This window comes from Chiloscyllium punctatum, chromosome 35, assembly GCF_047496795.1.
Source record: "Chiloscyllium punctatum isolate Juve2018m chromosome 35, sChiPun1.3, whole genome shotgun sequence".
Taxonomy (NCBI): Eukaryota; Metazoa; Chordata; class Chondrichthyes; order Orectolobiformes; family Hemiscylliidae; genus Chiloscyllium; species Chiloscyllium punctatum.
In genome coordinates this window covers 16,406,733-16,430,898 of record NC_092773.1, presented here as the reverse complement: position 1 = coordinate 16,430,898, position 24,166 = coordinate 16,406,733, and the positions used below count along the sequence as shown (strand labels likewise).

At 51.0% G+C, this 24,166-nt stretch overlaps 1 protein-coding gene across 6 annotated transcripts in view; it reads left to right on the top strand.

Moving 5' to 3' along the window:
• Window positions 1–24,166, top strand: part of LOC140459705 (fibroblast growth factor receptor 1-like) — a 154,510-nt gene that overhangs the window by 113,192 nt on the left and 17,152 nt on the right. For 5 of the 6 annotated variants that reach the window (XM_072554133.1, XM_072554128.1, XM_072554130.1 and 2 more), the window contains 5 exons: window positions 3,655–3,845; window positions 5,894–6,044; window positions 17,526–17,722; window positions 20,415–20,560; window positions 22,944–23,065. In XM_072554133.1, the coding sequence (XP_072410234.1) occupies window positions 3,655–3,845; window positions 5,894–6,044; window positions 17,526–17,722; window positions 20,415–20,560; window positions 22,944–23,065 (807 nt within the window). Of the gene's footprint in view, window positions 1–3,654; window positions 3,846–5,893; window positions 6,045–9,964; window positions 10,110–17,525; window positions 17,723–20,414; window positions 20,561–22,943; window positions 23,066–24,166 lie in introns of all 6 variants that reach the window. The other variant, XM_072554132.1, reaches the window with a different exon arrangement.

Here is a 24,166-nt window from a genome sequence, read left to right as displayed (position 1 = left end):
TCTCCAGGACCTGATCAGGTGTACCCGAGAACTCTGTGGGAAGGTAGGGAAGTGATTGTTGGGCCCCTTGCTGAGATAATTGTGTGTAGAAGGTCACCCCTCAGCCTCCAGTGCTTCAGGGAAAACAGCCTCAGCCGATTCAGCCTGTGTGTGTGTGTGTGTGTGTGTGTGTGTGTGTGTGTGAGAGATAGAGACTCGGGCTGTTCAGAAACAGTGAAGCAGGGGGATTGGGCAGCAGCTGCTTTGCCCCCTGAGAGGGTCTCCCATCAGGCACAGCGTTGAGTAGAGGAACTCTGGAAGACAAGGCCAGTGTGTTGGGGAGTGGGATTCTGAAAGCTCTGTAGCAGTCTTAGCTCAATACAGGGTTGGGGGAGCGTGAGGGGACAGTGGTCCCAGGAGTAGAGGAGTGGGAGTGGGAGTGGGGGTGGGGGTGGTCTTCGATAACCTGGAATGCCTGGAATGTCATACTGATGCTCGCTAACAGCTGAAGTGCCCTGCAGCCTGGTGCGAAACAGCCAGAAAGGGGATATTATGTGGAGCTGCTCCTGGATTCCCAAGCTACCACCGCTGTATTTTCTTGTAAAGGACCTGAAGAGAGGGCAGGACCCAGTTAACGCTTAGATTCTCTGGAACGTAGCTCTGGTTAAACTGTGCAGCATCAAAACACAGTACTGCCTGCCTGCTCTGTCAAACTCCCTGTGCGCTGGCCCCATAGCAGCAGGGACAGGAAACTGTTGGAGCCTGTGAGGACCAGAAGGGAAAGGGATATGAGCCACTTCAAAAGCCAGCCGGTGTAATTGAAGGCGGATGTCACAAGCACATACATTGCCGAGTGCAGGAACACTCAGCTCTCGAGTATTTCCAATGGGACATGGGAGCCCTTCCAAGCAGAGCAGAGTCTGACTGGATGCTGGCAGAAACAGACCAGGGATCAGGTCAAACAAAACTGCTCAGTCCTTTCGCATCTTTGTACTGAGGGCCACAGATGAACCAGTCCCCAAAGCCCTCCTCGTGTGGGCTGCCCTGGTAGCTGTCTCTGAAACATCGACAGATGTGGATTTGAGAAGCAGATTGTGAAATGGGAGCTGGTATTGAAAGGGCCTGCTTCTTCACACCCCATCTGTGGGCCTTAAACACAGCCTGGACTTGTGTCCACCTCAAACCAAGCTTCCCTGCCTTGATTTCTCTCTCAGCTTTTTTCCTTTTACTCACAGGATGTCACTCCTTGACCCTCTGTATCTCACTCTCACAGTTTCTCACACTTCCTCACCATGTATTTTTTCTCTCTCCTACTGTCTTGATGTTATGTAAGGGCTTGCTGTCCTATTCCTGTTGTCCTATCTCTCCCTTTCTGTCCCAGTGTGTGACATTTGGATAAGTACATGAATGGGAAGGACCAGGAGCAGGCAGTGAGGAATTGTTAGTCTCTGATTATGTTTGGCATGGACTGATGGGAAGAAGCTCTGTTTCTGTGCTGTATGACTCTGACTCTCTCTCCCCCTCCCCCCTTTTTCAAAACTACTGCTGAGTTTGGTACTGGTCAGACACTTTGGTTAGGGAAGGAGCCACGCTTGGGTTGGGGACGGGTTGGTAAACACAGAGAAACACCGCAGCATCTGCTGAGAGAGAGAGTGAAACCGAGTTAACACATTGCAGCCTGCAGACATTTTGAACAAGAGACTATAATGTAGGAAGCAGGGCAACCAATTTACAGACAGCAAGCTGCCACAACCGGTACATGTTGGAGGAACCAGTCTGTGTGTGTTTGTGATGTGGAGTTTCAAATAAATGTTATCCAGGACTCCCAGGATAATAACTCGACGCAGCCTCCAATCATATCCTGTGAGCTTCCATTGTGAACACAAGAGCAAGGAGGTTACACTGGAGCTGGATCTGATATTACATAGACCACAGCTTTAGTACTGTGTGTAGTTCTGGTCATCACACCCCAGGAAGTATGTTACTGGTCCAGAGGATAAAACCTGGGTTGGACTGGTACAGCTTTGAAGAGAGATGGGAAAGGCTGGCATTGTTTTTCTCAGATCAGAGAGACTTAGTGGGGACCTGACTGAGTTGTACAATGTTGTGAGGGGCATAGACAGAGAGAAACATTTTACCTAGTGGAGGAGTCGATAATTCGAGGGCTCAGTTTTAAGCTGAGGTTTAGAGGGGATTCACCAGACGGTTCATTGTCTGAAAAGGGTGGTCGAGGCAGGAACCCTGAAGACATTGAACAAGTATTTTGATGGTCCCTTGAAATGTTGTAGTTGATGAGCGTACAGGGGCCAGTGCTGGAAATTGGGATGAGAAGAAATGACCAGCCCAGATCCCAAAGGTGAAAAGCCTTTGTCTGAGGGTATCCAAATGAGTAGATGCACCGAGCCCCAGTTTCTGTCGTGACCTGAAAGGGAGCTCCTGTGACAGTGTGGCACTCCATCAAGACGGCGGTGTGAGTGTTGGTCTAGGCTGTGGAGCTGACGTGTTTGAACTCCTGGGCTTCTGACCCGGAGATCAGGATGTTACCCTTGGAGCCACAGCTGTTGTCACAGGAGAAGTTTGTTGCAGCTGGAGAACAGGATGGTAACCAGGCAGGATGTGTTGTTTGGAGACCCTGCTCAGATTGGGAAGGCATCTGCAAATAGTAGCATGTTTAAAGTGTTTTTATTCCACGCTTGCATGCACACTGAATCAGGACTTTGTTTGCAGCCTCTCAGTAAAGATGAGTTAAATGATCAGTGCAGTGTTCATTAACTAAAGAGTTATAGTGAATAATCATGCTTCAACCTAAACGTGGACAAAGAATTTCCAATTAATTAAAAAATAATCAAGACTGCAAAGAGCGTTCATTTAGTCCTGAATAAATTCAGCACATGAAAACTTGACACTGGAATTAGTCTCGGTTGCAAGAAACGAGAGAGATTTCTTTCAGATTGAATTTGTTTGAAAGTATGACTTGCTAACAGCATCGGGTAACTAGAGAATTGGATTGACAAATTTCCACACGTTGGTGGCGAGTGATGTTTTCAAAACTGCTCCATGTTAGTGCTGAGGAGCTAGGGAACAGATTGTCTTCCCTTCCTCTGGTCAGATGGTGTTCGGTTTTGGAGTGTCTGTTTTGGGCACTGCCATTTGTACCCTCTGCCTGTGAGAAGGGCACTTGGGTTCACAGCCAGATTAAGATTTGAACCTCACTCCGTTTATCCCAGGAGATAGGCATGCAGCCTGGGACTGAGCTGCTTTCACCTGTGCACCCCAGGGACAGGAATCTTGGTTTCTCCCACTTGCCTTTCCCAGTTTGGAGCAATACTGTTAATGCGTTCCCCTCCAAATCACCACCAAAATGGCCTGAATGAACAAAATGGTAGTTCTGTACGAAACATGCCGTCTTGCACCTACTCAATTCTCCTGAACTGTCTGAGTGTTGTGAGTTTGACCAGCTCCAGCCTGTGTGTGTAGCTCAGACGAACCCAAATGCTTGGTGTACCCAGCTTGTTCAGTGACTCCTTGCCGTTCATGGAAGGTGCCTCAGAGGACCGAGAGATGGTCTAGCCCCATCCTACTCGAGGTTATTGAGTCCAAAGCTGAAAGTGTTTTGGCGAGTAACTGCTGACTGAGCGGTGTTGTCATTTTGCTTGGTGTTTTTGTCTCTTTCAGAACGCTCTCCCCACCGGCCAATTCTCCAGGCTGGCCTGCCCGCCAACAAGAGTGTGACTGTGGGCAGTGATGTGGAGTTTGTCTGCAAAGTGTACAGTGACCCACAGCCGCACATCCAGTGGCTGAAACACGCTGAGGTGAATGGCAGCAGGCTAGGCCCCGATGGCTCACCCTATGTCTCCATCCTCAAGGTAAGTTAGCATTCTGTGCTCTTCAGCCTGACCCCGATGTGGGAACAAGGTTTCCTCCCTGACCAGGAAGTGTGCCACCTTCAACCTATCTTACTCAGCATTCCCCGCTGGCTCAGAGCTGGCCCCCCGCACTCAGGACAGCCTGTTCCTGAGAAACCTGAAAGGAAGTTATTCCCTCTGTTCCTCTGCTGGAGCGTTCTAAAGCTGCCAGCCTTACTCACTCAGGGATCGGGCCTCTCCCTCAGTCCCCTCCACTTCTCATGAGGTACAAGGAGGATCGAGCTCTGTCTGTAGGTCCTAACCACGGGGAAGAAGTGCTTGAGAATGTGGAGCTGTCAGTCCAGTCTGATCTCCTGGCTTGATGTTACCCTGGGCTGTGCCATATGCCATTGGGTGACCTGCTGTCACTTTGTACCCCACAGCACTTCAGCGATCATTGTTGACAAATACTGAATGGGGGTTGTCACTCCCTGTCTGCACCCTCGCTACTTCCAACCCATTTCCAAGTTCTGCTGCTTATCAGTAAAGATAATGGCCAGCCCTGTCTGGGTTGCCTTTTCTCCCAATTCCATTGGCTCCTCTTTGCTTAATGAAGCTTGTGCCTGGGAGGACGTGTATCCCAATCCCCAGGCCTTCATGCTGCCAGGGTCAGTGTCTCAGACTGAAAGATTTAGGGACAGAGTTTTTGTTGTGGATTTGGAATATATGGTGGACTGTCACTTGACGTGATATTAGTGGCCATTTTGGGTGGGAGACAGCCGAGTCAAAGTACAGAGAGAAGCCCTCCAGAATAAAGCTCCTGCTGTTGTTAAACACTGTGCCCACCTGCCCTGTTCCTCTTGCCCCCTGCTGCCCTGCTCCCCAGCATCAGGCCAAGCGGCATCTGTCTGCAGTGACTTGTCCCCAGTGTGCAGTGTGATGCCACCCACCCTGCTTGTAAACAGCAGTAGAGCTTGCCTTTTGCAATCAGAAACCAGTGCCCAAACTGCGTGAGGATGAGCCTGTTAGGAATCCTACCAGGCAAACCTACCCCCCATCCCAATGACAGAGCAGATAGTGGCTATTTCACTGCTGGTTCGGGAACTTGACTTGTTAACGTGTCGGTGGTGGTGGGATCCAGGGGTCTTCGTCCACTGAGAGTCTACAGGGGCCCTGGGCCTCTTCTTTCCCCATGAAATCTCAGAGCCCAACAGAAACGTTGCCCAGCCAGAGTCCATGATCTGGCCGTGGGTGTGCCTGGGCTGTCCACATTGGAAAGAGGAGTGCTGAGTATTGACACTCTAAACATTCCCAGCTCTCTCTCCTGGATGTGTGTGGCCACAGGTCATCTTACCCAGCATTAGGGACTTACACGCACACACACACGCACACAAACACACACATACACACAACACACACACACGCACACAAACACATACATGCACGTGCAGATACGCACACAGACAGACATGCACACACACAGACACGCACACACACACACACTCATACACATACACACACACAGACACGCACACACACACACTCATACACATACACGCACACAGACACGCACACACACACACTCATACACATACACACACACAGACACGCACACTCCGATCTCTGGGCTGTCCCCCAGCAGCTTAACATGGCAATAAGCCTGATCTCAGGATGTGGGTGACTCTGCTGAGGCCAGTGTCCCCCATCTCTCCTGGCCCTGGGTCAGCCGTGTTGCTGCTCACTGCAGCCTCAAGTGGTGACTCAGTAAGTGGCTGCGGAGGACATGCAAGAGCTCCCCCACGTCGTGTGGGCAGTTGGGCACACAGCGGTTGTGGTCCCAGTGCCCAGGATTGAGGGACACTGCTGGGTTAACCAACTGAATTTACCCAGAATCCCACAGTGTACACACTGGCGTGATCAGCCTCAACCCCATGGGAAATGATGAGAGAGGAGCCACTCTCCACCGCCCCCTGGTGACCGATCAGTGGAGGAAGCCCCATGGATGTGTATCAGTGAAACGCTGTTTGATGACAGGTCTGCCAACGTTGTCTGTTATTGGTTTATTCTAGCATTCTGGGATTAATAGCTCGGATGCGGAAGTGCTGACTCTGTACAATGTGACTGAAGCTGACAGCGGAGAGTATATTTGTAAAGTTTCCAATTATATTGGTGAGGCCAATCAGTCTGCGTGGCTCACAGTAAGCAGCCCACAGTTGGAAGGTAAAACCCGAAGCCAGACAACAACTCCAAAGACAGGGCTGGGATTTCTGTAGATGGTGATGAATGAGATTCCATCCCCATTCTGGTGGTTTAAGCTTTTGGTCTCTCCCCCTTCTTCTGCTGTTCATGTGCAAATCCAAAGATGACCATGGAAAAATGCCCACAATGTCACTGAACGCTTCCATTGCCCAGTTCCTCCTCCATTCTGCTACGGTTCATGTTCTGCTTTGCTGTTGTCTGTCTGTCCTGTCTGTGAGTAGGTATAAGCCATTCAGGTTCTTGCACTTGTTACCCCATTGGTAGTCTTCCTGATGACTCCACAAGCGCACCAACCTATGCTAATCTTCCATCCCTTTGCTTATCCAGAATCCGTTACCAGCTAGTGCCCGATTCAGCTTCAGTGTATTTTCAACAAGAGAGTTGCAAAGACTCCTGTCCCTCTGAGAGAGAAGAGTCCATCTCCTCCCTCTTTGAAGTGGGTGTGTTTAAACAGTGAGCTTTGGTTCAAGAGTTGCTCACGGGAGGAGACATCCTCGCGGTCACAACCCCATCCTCAGCATCAAATAGGTTTCCATCCTGTCACCCTTTTCATTTCCAAAAGCCCATCTGAAACCAGTTGTCCTTCGACAATAACCTGTCTATGCCAGATACTCACCAGATGAACCTTCTTTGGTCGTATGGAAGAACCTCATCCATAACCTCTTCACCTCAGGAGATCTCCCATCCACCGCCTCCAACCTCACAGTCCCACAACCCCGCACCGCCTGTTTCTACCTCCTGCCCAAAATCCACAAACCTGACTGCTCCGGCCGACCCATTGTCTCAGCCTGCTCCTGCCCCACCGAACCCATCTCAGCATATTCGACACGGTCCTGTCCCCCTTCATCCAAGAACTCCCCACTGACATTCGGGACACTACCCACGCCCTCCACCGCCTCCAAGATCTTCGCTTACCCGGTCCCCAACGCCTTATCTTCACCATGGACATCCAAGCCCTATACACCTCCATCCCCCATCACAAAGGCCTCAAAGCCCTCTGCTTCTTCCTTTCCTGCCGACCCAACCAGTACCCTTCCACTGACACCCTCCTTCGACTGACTGAACTGGTTCTCACTCTGAACAACTTCTCTTTCCAATCCTCCCACTTCCTCCAAACCAAAGGAGTAGCCATGGGCACCCACATGGGCCCCAGCTATGCCTGCCTCTTCGTAGGATATGTGGAACAGTCCATCTTCCGCAGCTACACTGGCACCACCCCCCACCTTTTCCTCCGCTACATCGATGACTGTTATCGGCGCTACCTCGTGCTCCCACGAGGAAGTTGAACAGTTCATCCACTTTACTAACACCTTCCACCCCGACCTCAAATTTACCTGGACCGTCTCAGACTCCTCCCTCCCCTTCCTAGACCTCTCCATTTCTATCTCGGGCGACCGAATCAACACGGACATTTACTATAAACCAACCGACTCCTCCCATCTCCTCCCACCCTGCCCCCTGTAAAAACGCCATCCCATATTCCCAATTCCTTCACCTCCGCCGCATCTGCTCCCAGGAGGACCAGTTCCAATACAGAACAACCCAGATGGCCTCCTCCTTCTTCAAAGACCGCAATTTCCCCTCAGACGTAGTCGACGATGCTCTCCACCGCATCTCCTCCACTTCCCGCTCCTCCGCCCTTGAGCCCCGCCCCTCCAATCGCCACCAGGACAGAACCCCACTGGTCCTCACCTACCACCCCACCAACCTCCATGTACACCGTATCATCTGTCGTCATTTCCGCCACCTCCAAACAGACCCCACCACCAGGGGTATATTTCCCTCCCCTCCCCTATCAGCGTTCCAAAAAGACCACTCCCTCCGCGACTCCCTCGTCAGGTCCACACCCCCCACCAACCCAACCTCCACTCCCGGCACCTTCCCCTGCAACCGCAAGAAATGCAAACCTTGCGCCCACACCTCCCCCCTCACTTCGCTCCAAGGCTCCAAGGGATCCTTCTATATCCGTCACAAATTCACCTGCACCTCCACACACATCATTTACTGCATCCGCTGCACCCGATGTGGCCTCCTCTATATTGGGGAGACAGGCCGCCTACTTGCGGAACGTTTCAGAGAACACCTCTGGGACACCTGGACCAACCAACCCCCCCCAACCACCCTGTGGCTCAACACTTCAACTCCACCTCCCACTCCACCAAGAACATGCAGGTCCTTGGACTCCTCCATCGCCAGACCATAGCAACACGATGGCTGGAGGAAGAGCGCCTCATCTTCCGCCTAGGAACTCTCCAACCACAAGGGATGAACTCAGATTTCTCCAGCTTCCTCAATTCCCCTCCCCCCACCTTGTCTCAGTCCTAACCCTCAAACTCAGCACCACCTTCCTAACCTGCAATCTTCTTCCTGACCTCTCCGCCCCCACCCCTACTCCAGCCTATCACCCTCACCTTAACTTCCTTCCACCTATCACATTTCCAACGCCCCTCCCCCAAGTCCCTCCTCCCTACCTTTTATCTTAGCCTGCTGGACACACTTTCCTCATTCCTGAAGAAGGGCTCATGCCCGAAATGTCGATTCTCCTGCTCCTTGGATGCTGCCTGACCTGCTGCGCTTTTCCAGCAACACATTTTCAGCTCTGCTTCTCCTGAGGCAACAACATCGTCATGGTCAGAGGTGAAGCCTTGCGCAGGCTGTTACTTCTTGGTTCACCTATCGGCTCTGTGTCTCAGAAAGCAAGGCAGACCCTTCCCCAAGGCCCTGATGTGCTCCATTCAGAGTGCTGACCCCTGGTTTCCCCCAGTGACTCTGCAGCCTGCCCTCAAGTTGACAGATCAACTGAAATTGGCCAAATCACCAGACCCTCAGCTGCTTCTGATTTGGGGGGGGGGGGGGGGTGGTCAGACCAACTGAGGTCCACTGCAGTCCTGGGGGTGACAGGTCTGTCGACACTTTTGGCTGTAGTGCCTGGGTATTAAACAGGACCCACGATGGGGGGGGGGTGCGGTGATGGGAGAATGTTAGTCTTGATGTGAAAGAGCAGGACAGGCGAGAGAGGTGGTGCAGATCCACTCTTCCTCTCACCTCGTAGGTGAGCAGTTTGAAAGTTTTTCTGAGTTTCCAGGGAAAATGTGGGGATCATTTTGTTGTGGTACACCTATTAAAGAAGCAGGCATGCAGTGAAGAGATTGCAGTGGGTTTGTCACAACCCTGGCAGGAAAGAGCTGGCTCATGGGAGTGCGGCTGTCCTTCCCATCCACTGAGGGACTGACAGGAGTCAGCCATTTCACAATAGCTGGAACAGCCAGAGTCACACTCATCCCCAGAGATTGGCTTCCAATCTCAGCAAACATAAAAAGATACAGCCTGGGGGGGGGGGGGGGGGGGGGGGTTGGAAAGTAGGTACATCTATTTGGAGCTGCTTTTCACATTGCAGACATGAATAATTCCGAGTTCCCACTTGTCCAAGGCTTTAGCAAACAGCTCAGTGCCCTCTGGTATCTTCTTCCTCTTGCTATTGTGCCTCAGTGCTTTACACTGCATTCCTCCTGAGACTGTCTTCCACACTGTCTCCCCCTCCCTGCTTTCCCTCCACGCTGCTGTACACTCCCGGCGTCTTCTGGACATTGTGGGTCCATTTTCTCCATGAGGCCCATCACTCGCATGTGGAGATGGGTGCGATGAAACAACATGGTGGCGGGTTTAACACATAACTGGAAACCTTTTTGCTTCCTAGGATGAGTCTGGACTCACGCGGTCCTGGAAGGTCACTTGTTGAGCCAGGTATCACCTTAACGCAAAGCCTAAGTGGATCTCGCTGGGAGTGGGCCAATGGCACTAATAACATGGTTTCTCCAGCTGAATCTGTCCATTGTCCTCATGTCATCTGCTTGTCCATTTGCTTCCATTCTCTCTTCCAGACAGCCGGTCTTAATACCACGGACAAAGAATTGGAGGCTCTATATTTACGCAATGTTACTTTTGAGGATGCTGGGGAGTATACCTGTTTGGCGGGTAATTCTATTGGGATTTCCCATCACTCTGCATGGTTGACAGTTCTTCCAGGTACATTCTGCTGTTTTCTCGACAATTAACCCCTAGAACAAAATCCCATGGGTCACACTGCTTCGCAAGAGGGAGTGAATCAGGCGGGGGAGATTTAAAACAAAAACCACTGGCTCCAAATTATTTCCACAAACCATTTGACCGCACACTGTGTGTGATGGGAACCCAGTCCTGTGTGTTGTACAGGACAGAGGCTTCTTGTGTTAAAGGAATATAGTACTTCTCAGCCCAGGTCAATATCTAGCACAAAGGTCCAGATCACAGCCTGGATTCATATCAGTCATCACCATGTCTCTACTTGATCCTCCACATTCCATTATTGCAGCAGGTATCCCAGGTGCCATTTTACCTGAGGATGACCTTTGACCTGTGCTTTTCCCATGGTGCACCCATTCTGAGGCTTGGGAATGGCCAGGGGCTTCCAGGGAAAGGTTGTTGAGGGTGGGACAGAAGGTGAGAAGAGCAATAAGAGAGGACAGAGTAGGGTCAGGGGAGCTGTGCGTGCCCAGAGGTCGGTGTCTCTCTGCTCACTATGCCAACTGATTTCAGGACCCACATTTCAGGCCTGCCCGAGTCTAGTCTGTACTGTCCTGCACAGAGCACTCTGCATTCTGCAAACATCCAAGCATTGCTCTGCTTGTCACCTCGTCCTTTCGACTCAGAAAAGACGGATTTGAGCCAATCCCAGAGCTGCGAGTGGCAGTGCAAGCTGGAGGTGTTCCATGGTTCAGAGATCAAATGTCCCTGTGAAGCCACGTGCAAGTTGGACAGTGGAGCTGGCTTGGGAGAGTCGACTTCTGAGTGGACTTGCACAGATTTGGTGACGTGGGCAGTGATCTGCCTTTTTCAGATCCTTGTGCTGTTTCATGTTGGAAGCTCCCAGTGTAGCCACGGTGGTGTGTGAGCAGAGCAGTGACAGAAATTCTGGCAGAACTTCCCCACAAAATAAAAACTGCAAATAGCCAGAACCTGTTCTGATGATCAGTCATCAACCTGAGATACCAACTTTCCACCTCTGCACAGTTGCTGAAAATTTGCAGTGTTTTTGGTTTGAATTTCAGATTTCCATAGCTGCAGTGTGTTCCATCTACAGACAGTGTTCATTCAGCTTTTAGATTAGATTCCCTACCGTGTGGAAACTGGCCCTTCGGCTCAACCAGTCCACACTGCCCTCTGAAGAGTAACCCACCGGGACCCATTTCCCCTCTGACTAATGCACCTAACACTATGGGCAATTTAGCATGGCCACTTGCACATCTTTGGACTGTGGGAGGAAACCGGAGCACCCGGAGGAAACCCACACAGGCAGAGGGAGAATGTGCAAACTCCACACAGACAGTCGCCCGAGGCTGGAATCGAACCCAGGTCCCTGGTTGCTGTGAGGCAGCAGTGCTAACCACTGAGCCACCCCTAGGAGACAGGGGTTTCCAAACCTCTGGCTGGGAAGGAGCCGTCAACTCAGCAACAGCACCTTGTATTCAGAATATTCCTGTAACACATCTAAATATCACAAGGCACTACACATGAGCACTGGAAAACAAAACAAAAATGATTAATTGTAAAGACGGTTCAAGCCTGCAGAGACTCAGTAATGGCTAACTGAGCTAGGTTTTCCAAGTTTGGAAGGGGGCTTTTCTGACCAGTTTCCATGCCAGCCATATTTCCATTCAAGAGCAGCTCCTACCTTGTGGAAGCAGTGTGCAAACTCCAAGGCCAGCTTACTCCATGACGGATCAGAGTGTTCCAATCACCAGGCCGAAGCCGAGGGGATACAGTGCATCGATGACCCAAGGCTGAAGTCATGCCCTGTCCACCATCACACTCACCCCCAAAACAAACAAGTTGCAAGTCACGGAGTAAATTTGCTGGCCTTGCAGTTCATGGGTTTTGTTGAAAAGAAACTTCAAAATGCAAATTTTTTTTCTCTTATTTTGTAGTTGTTTTTCTTTTTGCACGTTTTCTTTACAAACTGACATTGCTTTCTCCAAAGCATACCCAAGCAGTGGTATGCTTCCTTGATGCCACCTCCATTCCTGTGGAAGTGACTATCAATGCAGCGTTGGCAAGGGCTGATAATTGGCAGCAGATGGAAGTTGCCATGCTGGGCACTGCATGGAGCACACTTCCTCAATTATCAGCAAGGTCCCACCTAACTTGCCGAACGTAAACCTCTTCCAAAGGATCCTTTCTCTTCGTAAATTTAAAGTTCACTCTTTTGTTTTCCTTCAAGCTGCGTTTCTGATGAAATCTGTCGGGAGATGTGAGGGTTTCTGAGGGTCGGGGTGGTGGGTTGTGGAAGGGAGTGGGGGCGGTGGGGAGATAAGGCTGCCAGTTGGCGTTGTGTTGTGTTTTGAAACCTTGCACATTCAGTGTGGCTTTTCCCAGAGGAGTCATAGAACGTAGAAAGCTAGAACTTGGCATTCCAAGGCTGAACCGCACTGCATTAAACCAATGAACGGGGTTGGTCTGTCCCCGTGTTCAGGTACGGTGTGCCATTTGCTCATGCAAACAAATTGATACTTGCTGTTTTAGAAACAGGATTGCTGTTCGTGTGTCAAACCATGAAGGGATTATTACTGCAGTCAGATCTGAAGCCAGTAAGTGACCGAGGACTGGTCAGCACAGTGTTGATGTCTACTTGCGAGCACATGCAAGACATTGTGAGAGCTTGGGTTTCCTCATGAAAGCTGTTTTGCGAAACTGTGTTGTTATTTTCTTCTCTTTGTAACACAATGAGTGACTCTGTTTTTGGCCGGAGCAGACCCCCTCAAATTATTATGAAGGAGGTAGCCTAGACCATAACTTCTCCTGATTTTAAAGGTAAATATAAGGTGCCGTTTTCCAGATACAATTTGATTGATCAAACTACTCGAAGTGAGGCAAAATCCAGTTAATACAGACACTATAATAAACACACAATATTAGAAAGAAGAACCTGTCATAACTTAACTCTAATGGAAAGCTTAACAGAATTAATAATTGCTAATTACCTGTCCCAATATCCTCACATCCCATCAACACACCTCTCTGGCAAAAGGTGAATCCAGAACACAGTCAAAAAGTATGGTGCTGGTAAAGCACAGGCCCACACCTTTTGACAGTGGTCTCCAGCATCTGTAGTCCTCCCTTTCTCCGAGTTGATTAAATCCGAACCGCAGATTGTCTCACATGAAATTCAGCAGCTGAGGAAGAGGGGACCCCCCGCCACCCCCAACATTTGGCTGTAACCGAGAGAGGGGAAAACTAACTTCTGCTTTCTAAAGATTCCCACAGCAACTGCTGCTGAAAAACTACAAACTCAAAATCCCCGGGTCTGTGGGAGGGAGCTTGACCACACCCAGTCACTGCTTCCATTTTTTCAACTTGTTAAAAAAACAAAGGCTTTCTGAGTTGTTATCTTCTCACAGACTACTGGGTCCCAGTCTCTCTCTCTCTCTCTCTCTCCAAAAACAATCCAGGAGAAAACCCACCTATTAAAGCCACAGTATCCATACACTTCCCTCAGCTCCAGCTTATCCCATTGCAATCCCAGAGTCCAGGATTTGGCTCAAGTCATTGACGTTCCACTGAGGTCAAAGATAAGAAGACATATCACTGTAAGGATGAGGTTTTAAGCTTTGGACAGTATTCATTCTTGTTCCCCTTGGTGAAGTCACTGTTATCCTGCCCAGTTTGATTTTTTTGTCCCTGAATGTCTTGTCTGTCTGTCTCTCTTTCTCTCTCTCGGTCCATAGATAGTAAAACATGTTGTGCAAAATGCGCCAGACAGGTTGAGTGAGGGTGCAATAGGTCTGGCAGATGGAAGATGTGAAGTTGTTCACTTGGGCAGGACAAACAGACAGTCAGCATGTTCCTTAAACAGGGACTGCAGGGACAAATCTGTGACGCAGAGGGATTTAGGGTGTTTGTGCACATTGTAATGTCTTAGTCTACAGGAACAACCAATAATCAACTGAGGCCAATGGCAGGCCATTCTTTATTACAGGAGGAATTGAACATAAAAGTTCTGCTTCAGTTTGATTGGGCCTGAGTGAGGCCACATCTCAGATACTATTGGGTCTCCAAGGAACAGTGTAAATAGATTGGAGGCAGCTCAGAGGAGGCTTCCTTGGGTGGGCCGTCCTCTGAAGAAAGGTAGGCCAAGGCTGGGCTTGTTTCAGAGAGTGAGGGTATAACTTGATTGAGTTAAATCACATCCTGAATGACCTTGATGAGGTGGACAAGGAGAGGATATTTCCTCTTGTGGTGAATCCAGAACTTGATGACCCTTTCAGGATTGGGATGAGGAGAATTCCTTGTCCCCAGAAGGTTGTGGAGTTTTGGAGCTCTGCCTTAAGAGGTTATCAGGGCACGGCAGCCACAAACCATGGGCCAATGATCCATGAATAAACAGTTCAAGAGGCTGAACGGTCTACTTTGGTTTTAGTTTTGTGTGTTTGTATTGTCCAATGTGAAAGAAGTGCATGTGGAACTAGTCGATGCATTGGTGGTCATCGTTCAAAATACTGCTCAACTCTGGAGTGGTCACTGCAGATTGGAAGGAAGCATAGAATCGCTACAGTGTGCAAGCAGGCAATTTGGCCCATTGAACACACACCAACCCTCCAAAGAGCATCCCACCCAGACCCGCATCCTCGTTCCCTGTAGCTCTGCATTCCCCGTGGCTAACCCACCTAAGCCTGCACATCCCTGAACACTATGGGCAATTTAGCATGGCCAATCCATCCTCGCGTGTACATCTTTGGACTGTGGGAGGAAACTGGAGCACCCGGAGGAAACCCACACAGACAGTCACCGAAAGGTGGAAATGAACCCGGGTCCCTGGTGCCCTGAGGCAGCAGCGCTAACCACTGAGCCACCGTGCCACCCTAAAGGAGAGAGAAAATGGGAGAGGACTAGTCTGTGAGTCAGACTCCCATCGTTGGGGTGAAAATGTATCTGAGTTGAATTGGGCAGAGTTGAGATGAATTTCTGAAAGGGAGGTCATGTTTATCAAATTTCTCACTTCTGTTTGCTCATGTAACTAGCAAAATAGATTCGGGGAACTGGCGGTCACAGGATTTTTAGATTTTCCAGAACTGTTTGATGAAGTCTCGTGCTTATTGAGAGAGCCAGCACAGACATGATGGGTCAAATGGCCACCTTCTGTGCTGTAACAGTCCTGTGACTTCTCTCTCTCAGTATCTCCCTCTTTGCTTCTTCATCTGTCTTGTGCTGTTTTCATTCCTGTCTGTGTGTGTCCATGTGTCTGTGTCTGTCTGTGTGTGAGTGAGTGTGTCCCTCGGAATAAAGCAGGTTTCTGTTCTGTGTTCCCAGTGCTGCCTGGAATGAGTACCTTGGCTGGGTCTTCTGACCCCTCTGCCAAAAGGGAGACTTCCTTCTCTGACCAGACCCCTCTTGCTGTTGAACTCTTAGGTTGCATTTCTGCGGAACCTTCCCTTCTGGAAAGAGGGCGTTCCCAACCTCTGCAAATTGTTCTCAACAATCGTTCCCATACTTTCTCCCTCACATCTACACATTCTTTCGCCCAGAACTCAACACAACACCCCAGCTCATTTGGAGAGGAAAGGAAAGAGTCAGTCAACCCAGTTTATCACCCCTCAGTGAACTGGCATCCTGCCAGGCATTTGCCTTCTGTGTCAAGCTGTCTTTTATGCTCGCACATCTTAGCAACGTCTGTTCTTGGTGAGGATGATGTTAATGAAGTTGGATTGATTGACCTAAGGTTTAGCTCGCGATAAGCTCAGGGTAAGTCTGGACTCCCTGACACTATTCAATCCCAAACGTACCAGTCTGAGACACACAGCCTCAGCCTCTTGGTGTCAGGGATGTGAAGACGGTGCATTGAGTTTGTGTTGGCGTTTTGCCCAGTTCATCTTGTGCTAGACAGCTGAATGGAAGCTGCGAGGTTTGTTACTCTGTAATTATGAACTCAGTGCATTGATATTAACCAGCAGGGCCTCAATTAGGTGCCAGTGTGGTTCGGTCTGTTATCCAATCCATTACCTGTCTGCAAGTGCTCCTCTCCAAAGGGCCAGGGGGCTGTGAGACCATGAAACAGTAGAACAGGGCAGCAGGAGTCCAAGCCTCTAGCCCTTGAGTCTCTGGATGTTCTCCAGGTAATTGTCACTGGGTGGGAGGGGATGGAGAAAGGTATGGGGGCCTAAAGGAGTTGGTAAGCATGAACAGCACTAGCTCTCCACTGTGGGGAAGAGAGAGAGCATGGTGCCGTGACACTAGGAGCACGTTGATGACCCTGAGTCCGTGTGGGTGTCTGGGACAGACTGCCACAGCACATTGTTCAGGGCCGATGGTAAGGTCAACCCTCCTGGACTGTTTGGTTTACCTTTTTCTAGTTGGTGGTCAGTCAGTGATGGAAGGAAGGGCTAGTCCTTGGGAGAAGAGGAGACAGTCAGCTGATTGTGCTGGAGTGGTTTCCTTATCCTTGGAACATGATACCTGAGTCCAGAGCGTGGGGCTGGAAAAGCACAGCAGGTCAGGCAGCATCCAAGGAGCAGGAGAATCAAGATTTCAGGCAAAAGCTCTTCATCAGCACTGAGGCTTGTGGGCTCGGAGGGCTGAGAGATAAATGGGAGGGGAGTTGGGCTTGGGGGAAGGAATGTAATAGGTAGATGAAGCTGGGGGGGTGGGAGAGGTGATAGGTCGGAGAGAAGGGTGGAGTGGATAGGTGGGAAGGAAGATGGACAGGTAGGACAGGTCATGAGGACGGTGCTGAGCTGGCAGGTTGGAACTGGGATAAGGTGGGGGGGTGGGGAAATGAGGAAACTGGTGAAATCTACATTGATCCTGTGTGGTTGGAGGGTCCCAAGGCAGAAGATGACCGCCAGTGGGAGGGGCCTGTCAGTTCACCCACCCACCCAGCTTTGGGAGAGGATGCATCAGCCAGACTCACTGCACGTTGCTCTCCGTCTCTGTCCCCAGCAGAGACAGAGACAGTATGGCTGCCGTGCCTGGAGGCAGGGTCCGGATTTGCCTGGGGGTTCCTTGTCACAAGGCTGCAGGAAGTGGGGGTCCCATTGGGAATCTCACCTGTTGCTGCCTGCCCACGGTGTGGGCTGGGCGGAGTGTGAGCAGGCAGCTTTCCACGCTGGTCCACCTACGATGTCTTGCATGTGTGAGGAGTGAGGGCAGCAGGGCAGGGAGAACAGCATGAGGCCGAGGGTATGAGCCAAGGGACTGCAAAGGTATGAGCTTCCTGCTGAGCTTTCACATGGAGCATGTTCTCCAGCAGCTTGTGATGGAAGGCCGTGCAGCATTCACAGTGTTGCTGCTGTGTTTCTGTCTGTCTCTCTCTCTCTCTGTGTGTGTGTGCCTGTGTGTGTTTCTGTTCCCCCTTCCTTTTCCCCCCTTAGTAAACCAGCTGTTTTCTCCCCACCCCCACCCCACCTGCACCAGTGATGGAGGAGAAGCCATCGACCCTGTCCTCTCCCGTCTACCTGGAGATTATTATCTACTGCACCGGAGCGTTCCTCACCTCCTGTATGATCGTTGCTGCTGTCATCATCCGCATGAAGAGCTCTGCCAAGAAAGCTGACTTCAACAGGCAGCTGGCTGTCCACAAGCTGGCCAAGAGTATACCCCTCCGCAGACAGGTAACAGAAAGTAAAGGAAGAGTTCAAGAGCACTTTTAACCCCCACCCCAGACACACTGTGCAAGCTTAGCTTCCGACTCACCAGCAGTCTGACCTTGCCCATCCCATTGGGCTCCCTGCTATTGAGGCGGCCAAGTCAGGAGGATGCCAGTAGGCGTGTGGGCTGATGCAGAGACAGAGACGGTTCCTCAAGCCCGTCTCTGCCCTCTGCTGATGCTCCTCATTTTGGGTTGTAGATGATTCAGGTGCTCTCGTTGGGCTGGGCAATACTGTTGGCACCTCAAGGGGGGTTTGCTGTGCTGGTATGAACTCATCCCATTATTCAGATCAGGAGTCCTTTCCCATTGCCTGAAGAGCTCTCCCTGTCCCCACAGTAAAGCCCTCTCTCCAATCAAACCCAGCACTTTGATCAGCTTGTCGCTGCATCCCATCGTGTTGAATTAAGACTCCTTTGTTTGTAAGTTGGCAAGTGTTTATCTTTCAAGCAAGTCTCTGCCCCACTGGGCTTCACTAGGCAGAGGTGCCATTGAATCAGCAAATGGTGCTGAGGGAGTAAGGAACTGTGGGAAACCACCACCAAGGATTTCTAGTTACAGACGTGGCTGCATCCTCCCTGGGATGGGGATTGGGATTGGGATTCCATCTGCCATCATGAACTGAGAGGTGTTTCACAAGTTCCCCTCACCAACAGCACACCAAGGAGATGGAACTGTCAGGGAAGTGAATTGGTTTAACTCCTGGATAGCGAGTGTCAGTATTGGGTCCAGCAATACGTTGTGAACGAGTCACCCACTTCTTCCCCTTCGCTATTCTGCACAGCCAGAGCTGATCATGTTCCTCACCTCCGCATTTCCGAATGCTCCTGACAATCCGAAAACAGGTGCGTGTGGTCAGCCCTAGTCTGGGGTAGAGCAGGTCAGTGATTGAGCAGGTATTCCCACATCTCTGTTCACAGTGGCTGACCCAGGAACCTGCCATGGGCTCTGGGGATGGACGAACTTCCGGTCATAGTCAGTATCAACTCTATCAGGCCGCCTGCTAACTGCTTAGCCCCACCTCCCCTCACCGCCACACTGCTGCTGACCCACTGACTGTCCTCAGGAGAAAGGCCACCCACTGGGAGGCCCGTGAAGGGCTTATGCCCGAAACCTCGATTCTCCTGCTCCTCAGATGCTGCCTGACCGGCTGTGCTTTTCCAGCACCACACTCTTCGACTCTGATCTGCAGTCCTCACTTTCTCCCACTCACAAGGACAATCAGGGTCGAACATCACCCAGGAGCACTGCACTAGGAATCTCGACACTGGTCACATCACACAAAACCTCAAAAGGCAGCAGAAAGAGCAAGGTGTTTGAGTTTGTCAAACACGTCTGCCTTTCCAGGGAGATGTCTGATCAGTCAGGAATGAAAGCATCCGCTTGGGAATCCAGTGCAGGCATGATGGGCCAAATGGCCCCCAACCCATTAAACCCATTCAGTGGTACCACTCAATGGTGTTTTGCACTGAGTGGATGGGGATATTGGGTGGAATAGAGAAGAGATGGTTCATTTGGCATGATCACCTCTATTGCCCCAATTTGCCTCTCAGACAGGAGGGTCAGAGAACGAGATGGAGAGACTGGTTCAGCAGCAGAATGGGGGAGTAGTTCCATGACATTCTCAGTGTGAGGCAGAGAGGGTTTCAGTGACAACCTCCCTAATCCCCAGGGAGAGGTCTCTGAAGTAGCAAGCCTCATTTCAATGGGGGGGACAACTCTTTGTTTCCCTGAGAGACAGACAACTGAGAAACGCTCTCAAGTTTCCAAATCAGAAATCAAACTGACCAGTATCTTGCAGGGACAGATATGTCCCAAGATACCAGTGATGTTGAGAGATCTGGGAATAGGCCAGGAAAATGGCAGCATTAAGGGAGATGTTCACCAATGATCTAGAACGCAGGAGCAAGCTAGAAGGGCTAGAAGTCCCTATGTTGAGCCCTGTCCATTCCTCAGCCACCGAAATATGGGTCTTAGAGATACTGAGTGACCTGCTCAATGTCCCCTGTCTTGGTCTAAGCTGCAATAGGAGGTGGCCAGTTTACATGCATGTGCGCGCAGACACACAGACACATGCACATACAGTCTGTCACACACACCTCTGCGCACACACAGAGTCTCTCTCACACACACCGTCTCTCACACACACGCGTGTGCGTGCACAGTCTGTCAGACACACCTCTGCGCACACACAGAGTCTCTCTCACACACAGTCTGTCACACACATGTGCGCACACACACACAGTCTGTCACACACACAGGGATAGGAAGACTGCACTCATCCCCCAGCCTCTCCCAGCACTCTCGATGAGTCCTGTATATGTCAGAGCCATGGCTCATCTTGCCTTGGAGAGAAGCAGCCCTTGCTTTGGCAGCCTGCAGCAAGCTTGCTGTTTTGTGTCCTGAACATAAACACAGGGCACCAGGGCCTGGAAAAGGCAGGAGTTGGAGCTGAGGCCTTGGGGAGAGCTCCTGGGGAATGCAGCTTTGAACAGCTTGCCTGGGATGGACAAGGTGGGAGATGGGGGTGGAGGGAGGTAGTGGGAGAAGGCTGCTGACACAAGTGACAGCACAGCCCAGTGCAATGTGACGGGGTGCTGTTGGTGAATCCCATGTGCAGACTGTAACCAGTAGGGTCTTTGTGTGTCCTACTGCAGGTGTCCATCGATTCCAGTTCCTCCATGAACTCTGGGGTCCTGCTGGTTCGTACAGCACGTCACTCATCCAGCGGTACCCCAATGTTGGCCGGGGTCTCTGAGTACGAGCTACCTGAAGACCCTCGCTGGGAGTTTCCCCGAGACAAGTGAGTACACTGCCTGTTCAGTCAGCCTCTGTGGCACTGCCCTCCAGCCTGGGGTTGGCGAGGTGTGCAGTTTGAGGTGCTATAACCGGAGGGGTGGGTGGGTGGGTGGGGGCTTGGTGGAGGTGGCACACAGCCAAGCTTTCCATCAACACTCAGGCTCACAGCTCATTCATTCAGAACAAAAACAGGAACCAGAGGGAAACCGAGAATGTTCTCTGAATGTGACCAGATGTATTTATAACACAGTGCTGCTGCCTGTTTATGAAGCTGTGGTTCAGAGGCTGGGCATATGGCCTGAGCTGAACTGGGTAGCTCCTTCCTCTTTGAAAGCCCACCCATTCACCTCAGACAGAGTGGAGCCTGACACTAGCTGTTTTCACCATTCAGAGCCCCTGCGCTTGGCCATCTCCCATGGACTGAGAGTGCTGCACATTGTTGGCAATGAGATGGTGGATGAGTGAGACCTGTTCAGCAGCTCTACGCCATGTTGGACTGCAAGCCCCACTGCTGCCTACTGTCACGTCCATCTCTTCGAGCTGCCCCTCACTGGTATAGATCCCCCCACCCCCAACCCACCATCCTGCCAGCCTCTCCCCAGACAGAGCCTGTGTCACATTGTGGATCCCAGTGTGTGTGCTGGAGCTGCTGGGGTCCACACCCTCCCTCAGTGAGGGGCTGACAGTGTCATGAGATTGGAGTCACAGTGAGAGCAACAACAGCCAGCAGCCTCCCCAGCTGCTTCTTCACCCTTTGCCTGCAGAGGTGGACAAGCATTACTGAAGGTGCAGCCTACCTGTGTGAGACACACTGCTGGTTAGTGTCACACTGCCTGGAAATGGATTCAACCGCTTCACTCAGTTCACTTGGGACAGGCTCTGGTGTTTTGTTTTGAAGACACACATTTCATTTGTGTGGACATGTGTGTGTCTGTGTGTGAGAGAGAGAGAAACAGAGAGAGCTGGGTGGCACGGTGGCACAGTGGTTAGCACTGCTGCCTCACAGCGCCAGAGACCCGGGTTCAATTCCCGCCTCGGGTGACTGTCTGTGTGGGGTTTGTACATTCTCCTCGTGTCTGTGTGGGTTTCCTCTGGGTGCTCCGGTTTCCTCCCACAGTCCAAAGATGTGCAGGTTAGTTGAACTGGCCATGTTAAATTGCCCATAGTTGTTAGGTATAGGGGAATGGGCCTGGGTGGGTTGCTCTTCGGAGGGTTGATGCGGACTGGTTGGACCGAAGGGCCTGTTTCCACACTGTAGGGAATCTAATCTAATACCCCAGTGAGAGTCTGTGTGCGTGTGTGTACTGAGGGGGTGTCCAGGATCTGTGAGCTGACTTGCCTTTGACAGACTGGTTCCTGTCAGCAGGGCACTGAGCTGCACGTTCTTAGAAGCCGTCAGTGCCCTCCGATTCCAGCTTGCCCATTGCACAGCCCCTGTTCCAGAGAATGACCTTGTATTCTCAGGAGCTGCTGTGCTCACCTGAGAGAGTCTGTTTGAATGGAAGGGGAGACTAAAACTAGAGGGCATAGGTTGAAGGGAAGAGGGGAAAGAGACAACACGGTCCAGAGGGGCAATTTTTTCACACAGAGGGTGTGAGGTGTCTGGAACAGGCTGCCTGGGGTAGTGGTGGAGGCAAGTACAATTTTGTCATTCCAGAAACATTTGGACAGGTCCATGGATGGGATAGGTATGCATGGATATGGAGCAAACACAGATGGATCTCAATTAATTATGAAAACTGTGCAGCGTGGACAAGTTGCACTGAATGGGCCTGTTTCCATGATGTAGACCTCAGTGACTCGAAGGGGCCTGTCCTGGGATCAAATGTACAGTCATATTTGGGACAAAGTGGTTCTTAAAGGAACTCTCACGCTTCTTATGTACCACTGCCCACAGTAGGGAAGGACAGCAGATTCTGTACTGGATAGCTAAGGACCAACAGAATCCAGACAGAAGGGGAATTGGAACATGTCACATTCACAGCTTATCCCTCACGAAAATTGATGCCATTCCAAATATTGGTTCAGATTGGGGGGGTGGGGAAGAAATATTAGGGTCCCCCTTGGGTTGGCGCTGGCGTGGTGGAAGGGACTTGAGGGGCAGTCGGTCTTGAGTGAACTGGATAGGGGCGTAAGAGATGAGTTTGGTTCGAGGAAGTGCATGCCTCAATTTTCTCGACCAGAGAATCCTGCCGTTTTCTGAGTGATCTTTGTCAGTGTTGGTCTGCAGGAATTTGCCGGTGTTTCAGAGCGACTTCGGCACAATCCCATTGAACTGGTGAATGTTCACCTGGCTGTATTCTCGACTGTGGGGTGGGTGACGTGATTGGAATGAGTGGAGTGGCATCGCAGCCACTGACGCAATGTCTTTTCTCTCCGGTGTTCAGGCTGACTCTGGGCAAACCGCTTGGCGAAGGCTGCTTTGGCCAGGTGGTGATGGGAGAGACCATTGGCATAGACAAGGACAAGCCCAACAGGCCGGTTACTGTGGCTGTGAAGATGTTAAAAGGTGGGTGCTGCTGCATTCGGTGACACCTGTCAGCTCGCGGGGTGGGCTGACCTGTTGTCAGCGACATTTGGCTGGTTAAGAGTGTCATGTCTGGGAGGCAGGGGCTTGTTGGAAATGTGAGATCCCTATTCCCCACTCTTCAGCAGTCAAGTGTGTTCATAGCCAGTGTGTTTAAATATCTCCTGCCTGCCATTGGGCCAAGACTGAGTAGTCATGTGGCAAAGCTCAGATGTTGGCGCGGTTCCCTGTTCATGGTAAAGGCCTGGTGATGGATGGCGCAGGCTCCCTGGCTCGTTCCCAGCAATGTGTTGTGTCCCTAGATGGCAACCTTGGCTGAGGTCAGCCAGACCCACCCTTTGAGAGGGCACCACATTGATGGTCGCATTGGAACACTGCCGGGCGTGTGCCAGCATTTGCTCATTATCGTGGCGCGGTGAGCAGTCGTACCAGTTTTACACATTTCTGTGAAACGGTGGCAAACAGAAGCGTGGAGCTGCAATGTGCCCTCAAGGAGCTGCCATTCGCTGGCCACACGCAAGGTTTGGAAACATAGTGCGAGAGCTCTCCACGCACCTCACCCTGAGGAACAGCATTGTGTTAGCCAGTCAGCAGATTATTTCAGCAGCCAGTCTCACTGCCAGGAACAAAGGAGTCCTTTTTAAAACACTGCCCCAGCTAACTCATCCTGTAAAAACTAGAAATGGCAGAGCACAGGGCTGCCCCAGGGGCCAGAACAATGCAATCCCTCTCTGGCTGGGGGTACAACTGTGAGGACTGTCTCAGAGTTAATTTGATTATGAGTCGGGGGTGGGGGGATCTGATTTAAAACTTCGAGAATACTGAGAGGCCTGGAAAGAGTGGATGTGGAGAAAACGTTTTCGTGAGTAGCAGAGATGAGAACTCGAGGGCACAGCCTCAGAGTGAAGGGAGGACCCTGGAGGACTGAGATGAGGAGGAATCTCTTCAGCCAGAGAGTGGGGAATCTGTGGGACTCATTGTGCAGACCAAAGTCATGGAGTATATTTCAGACGGAGATCGATAGGTTTCTGAAAAGTGAAGGGTTATGGTGAGCAGTCCCGAGAATGAGATTTGAAATACCTG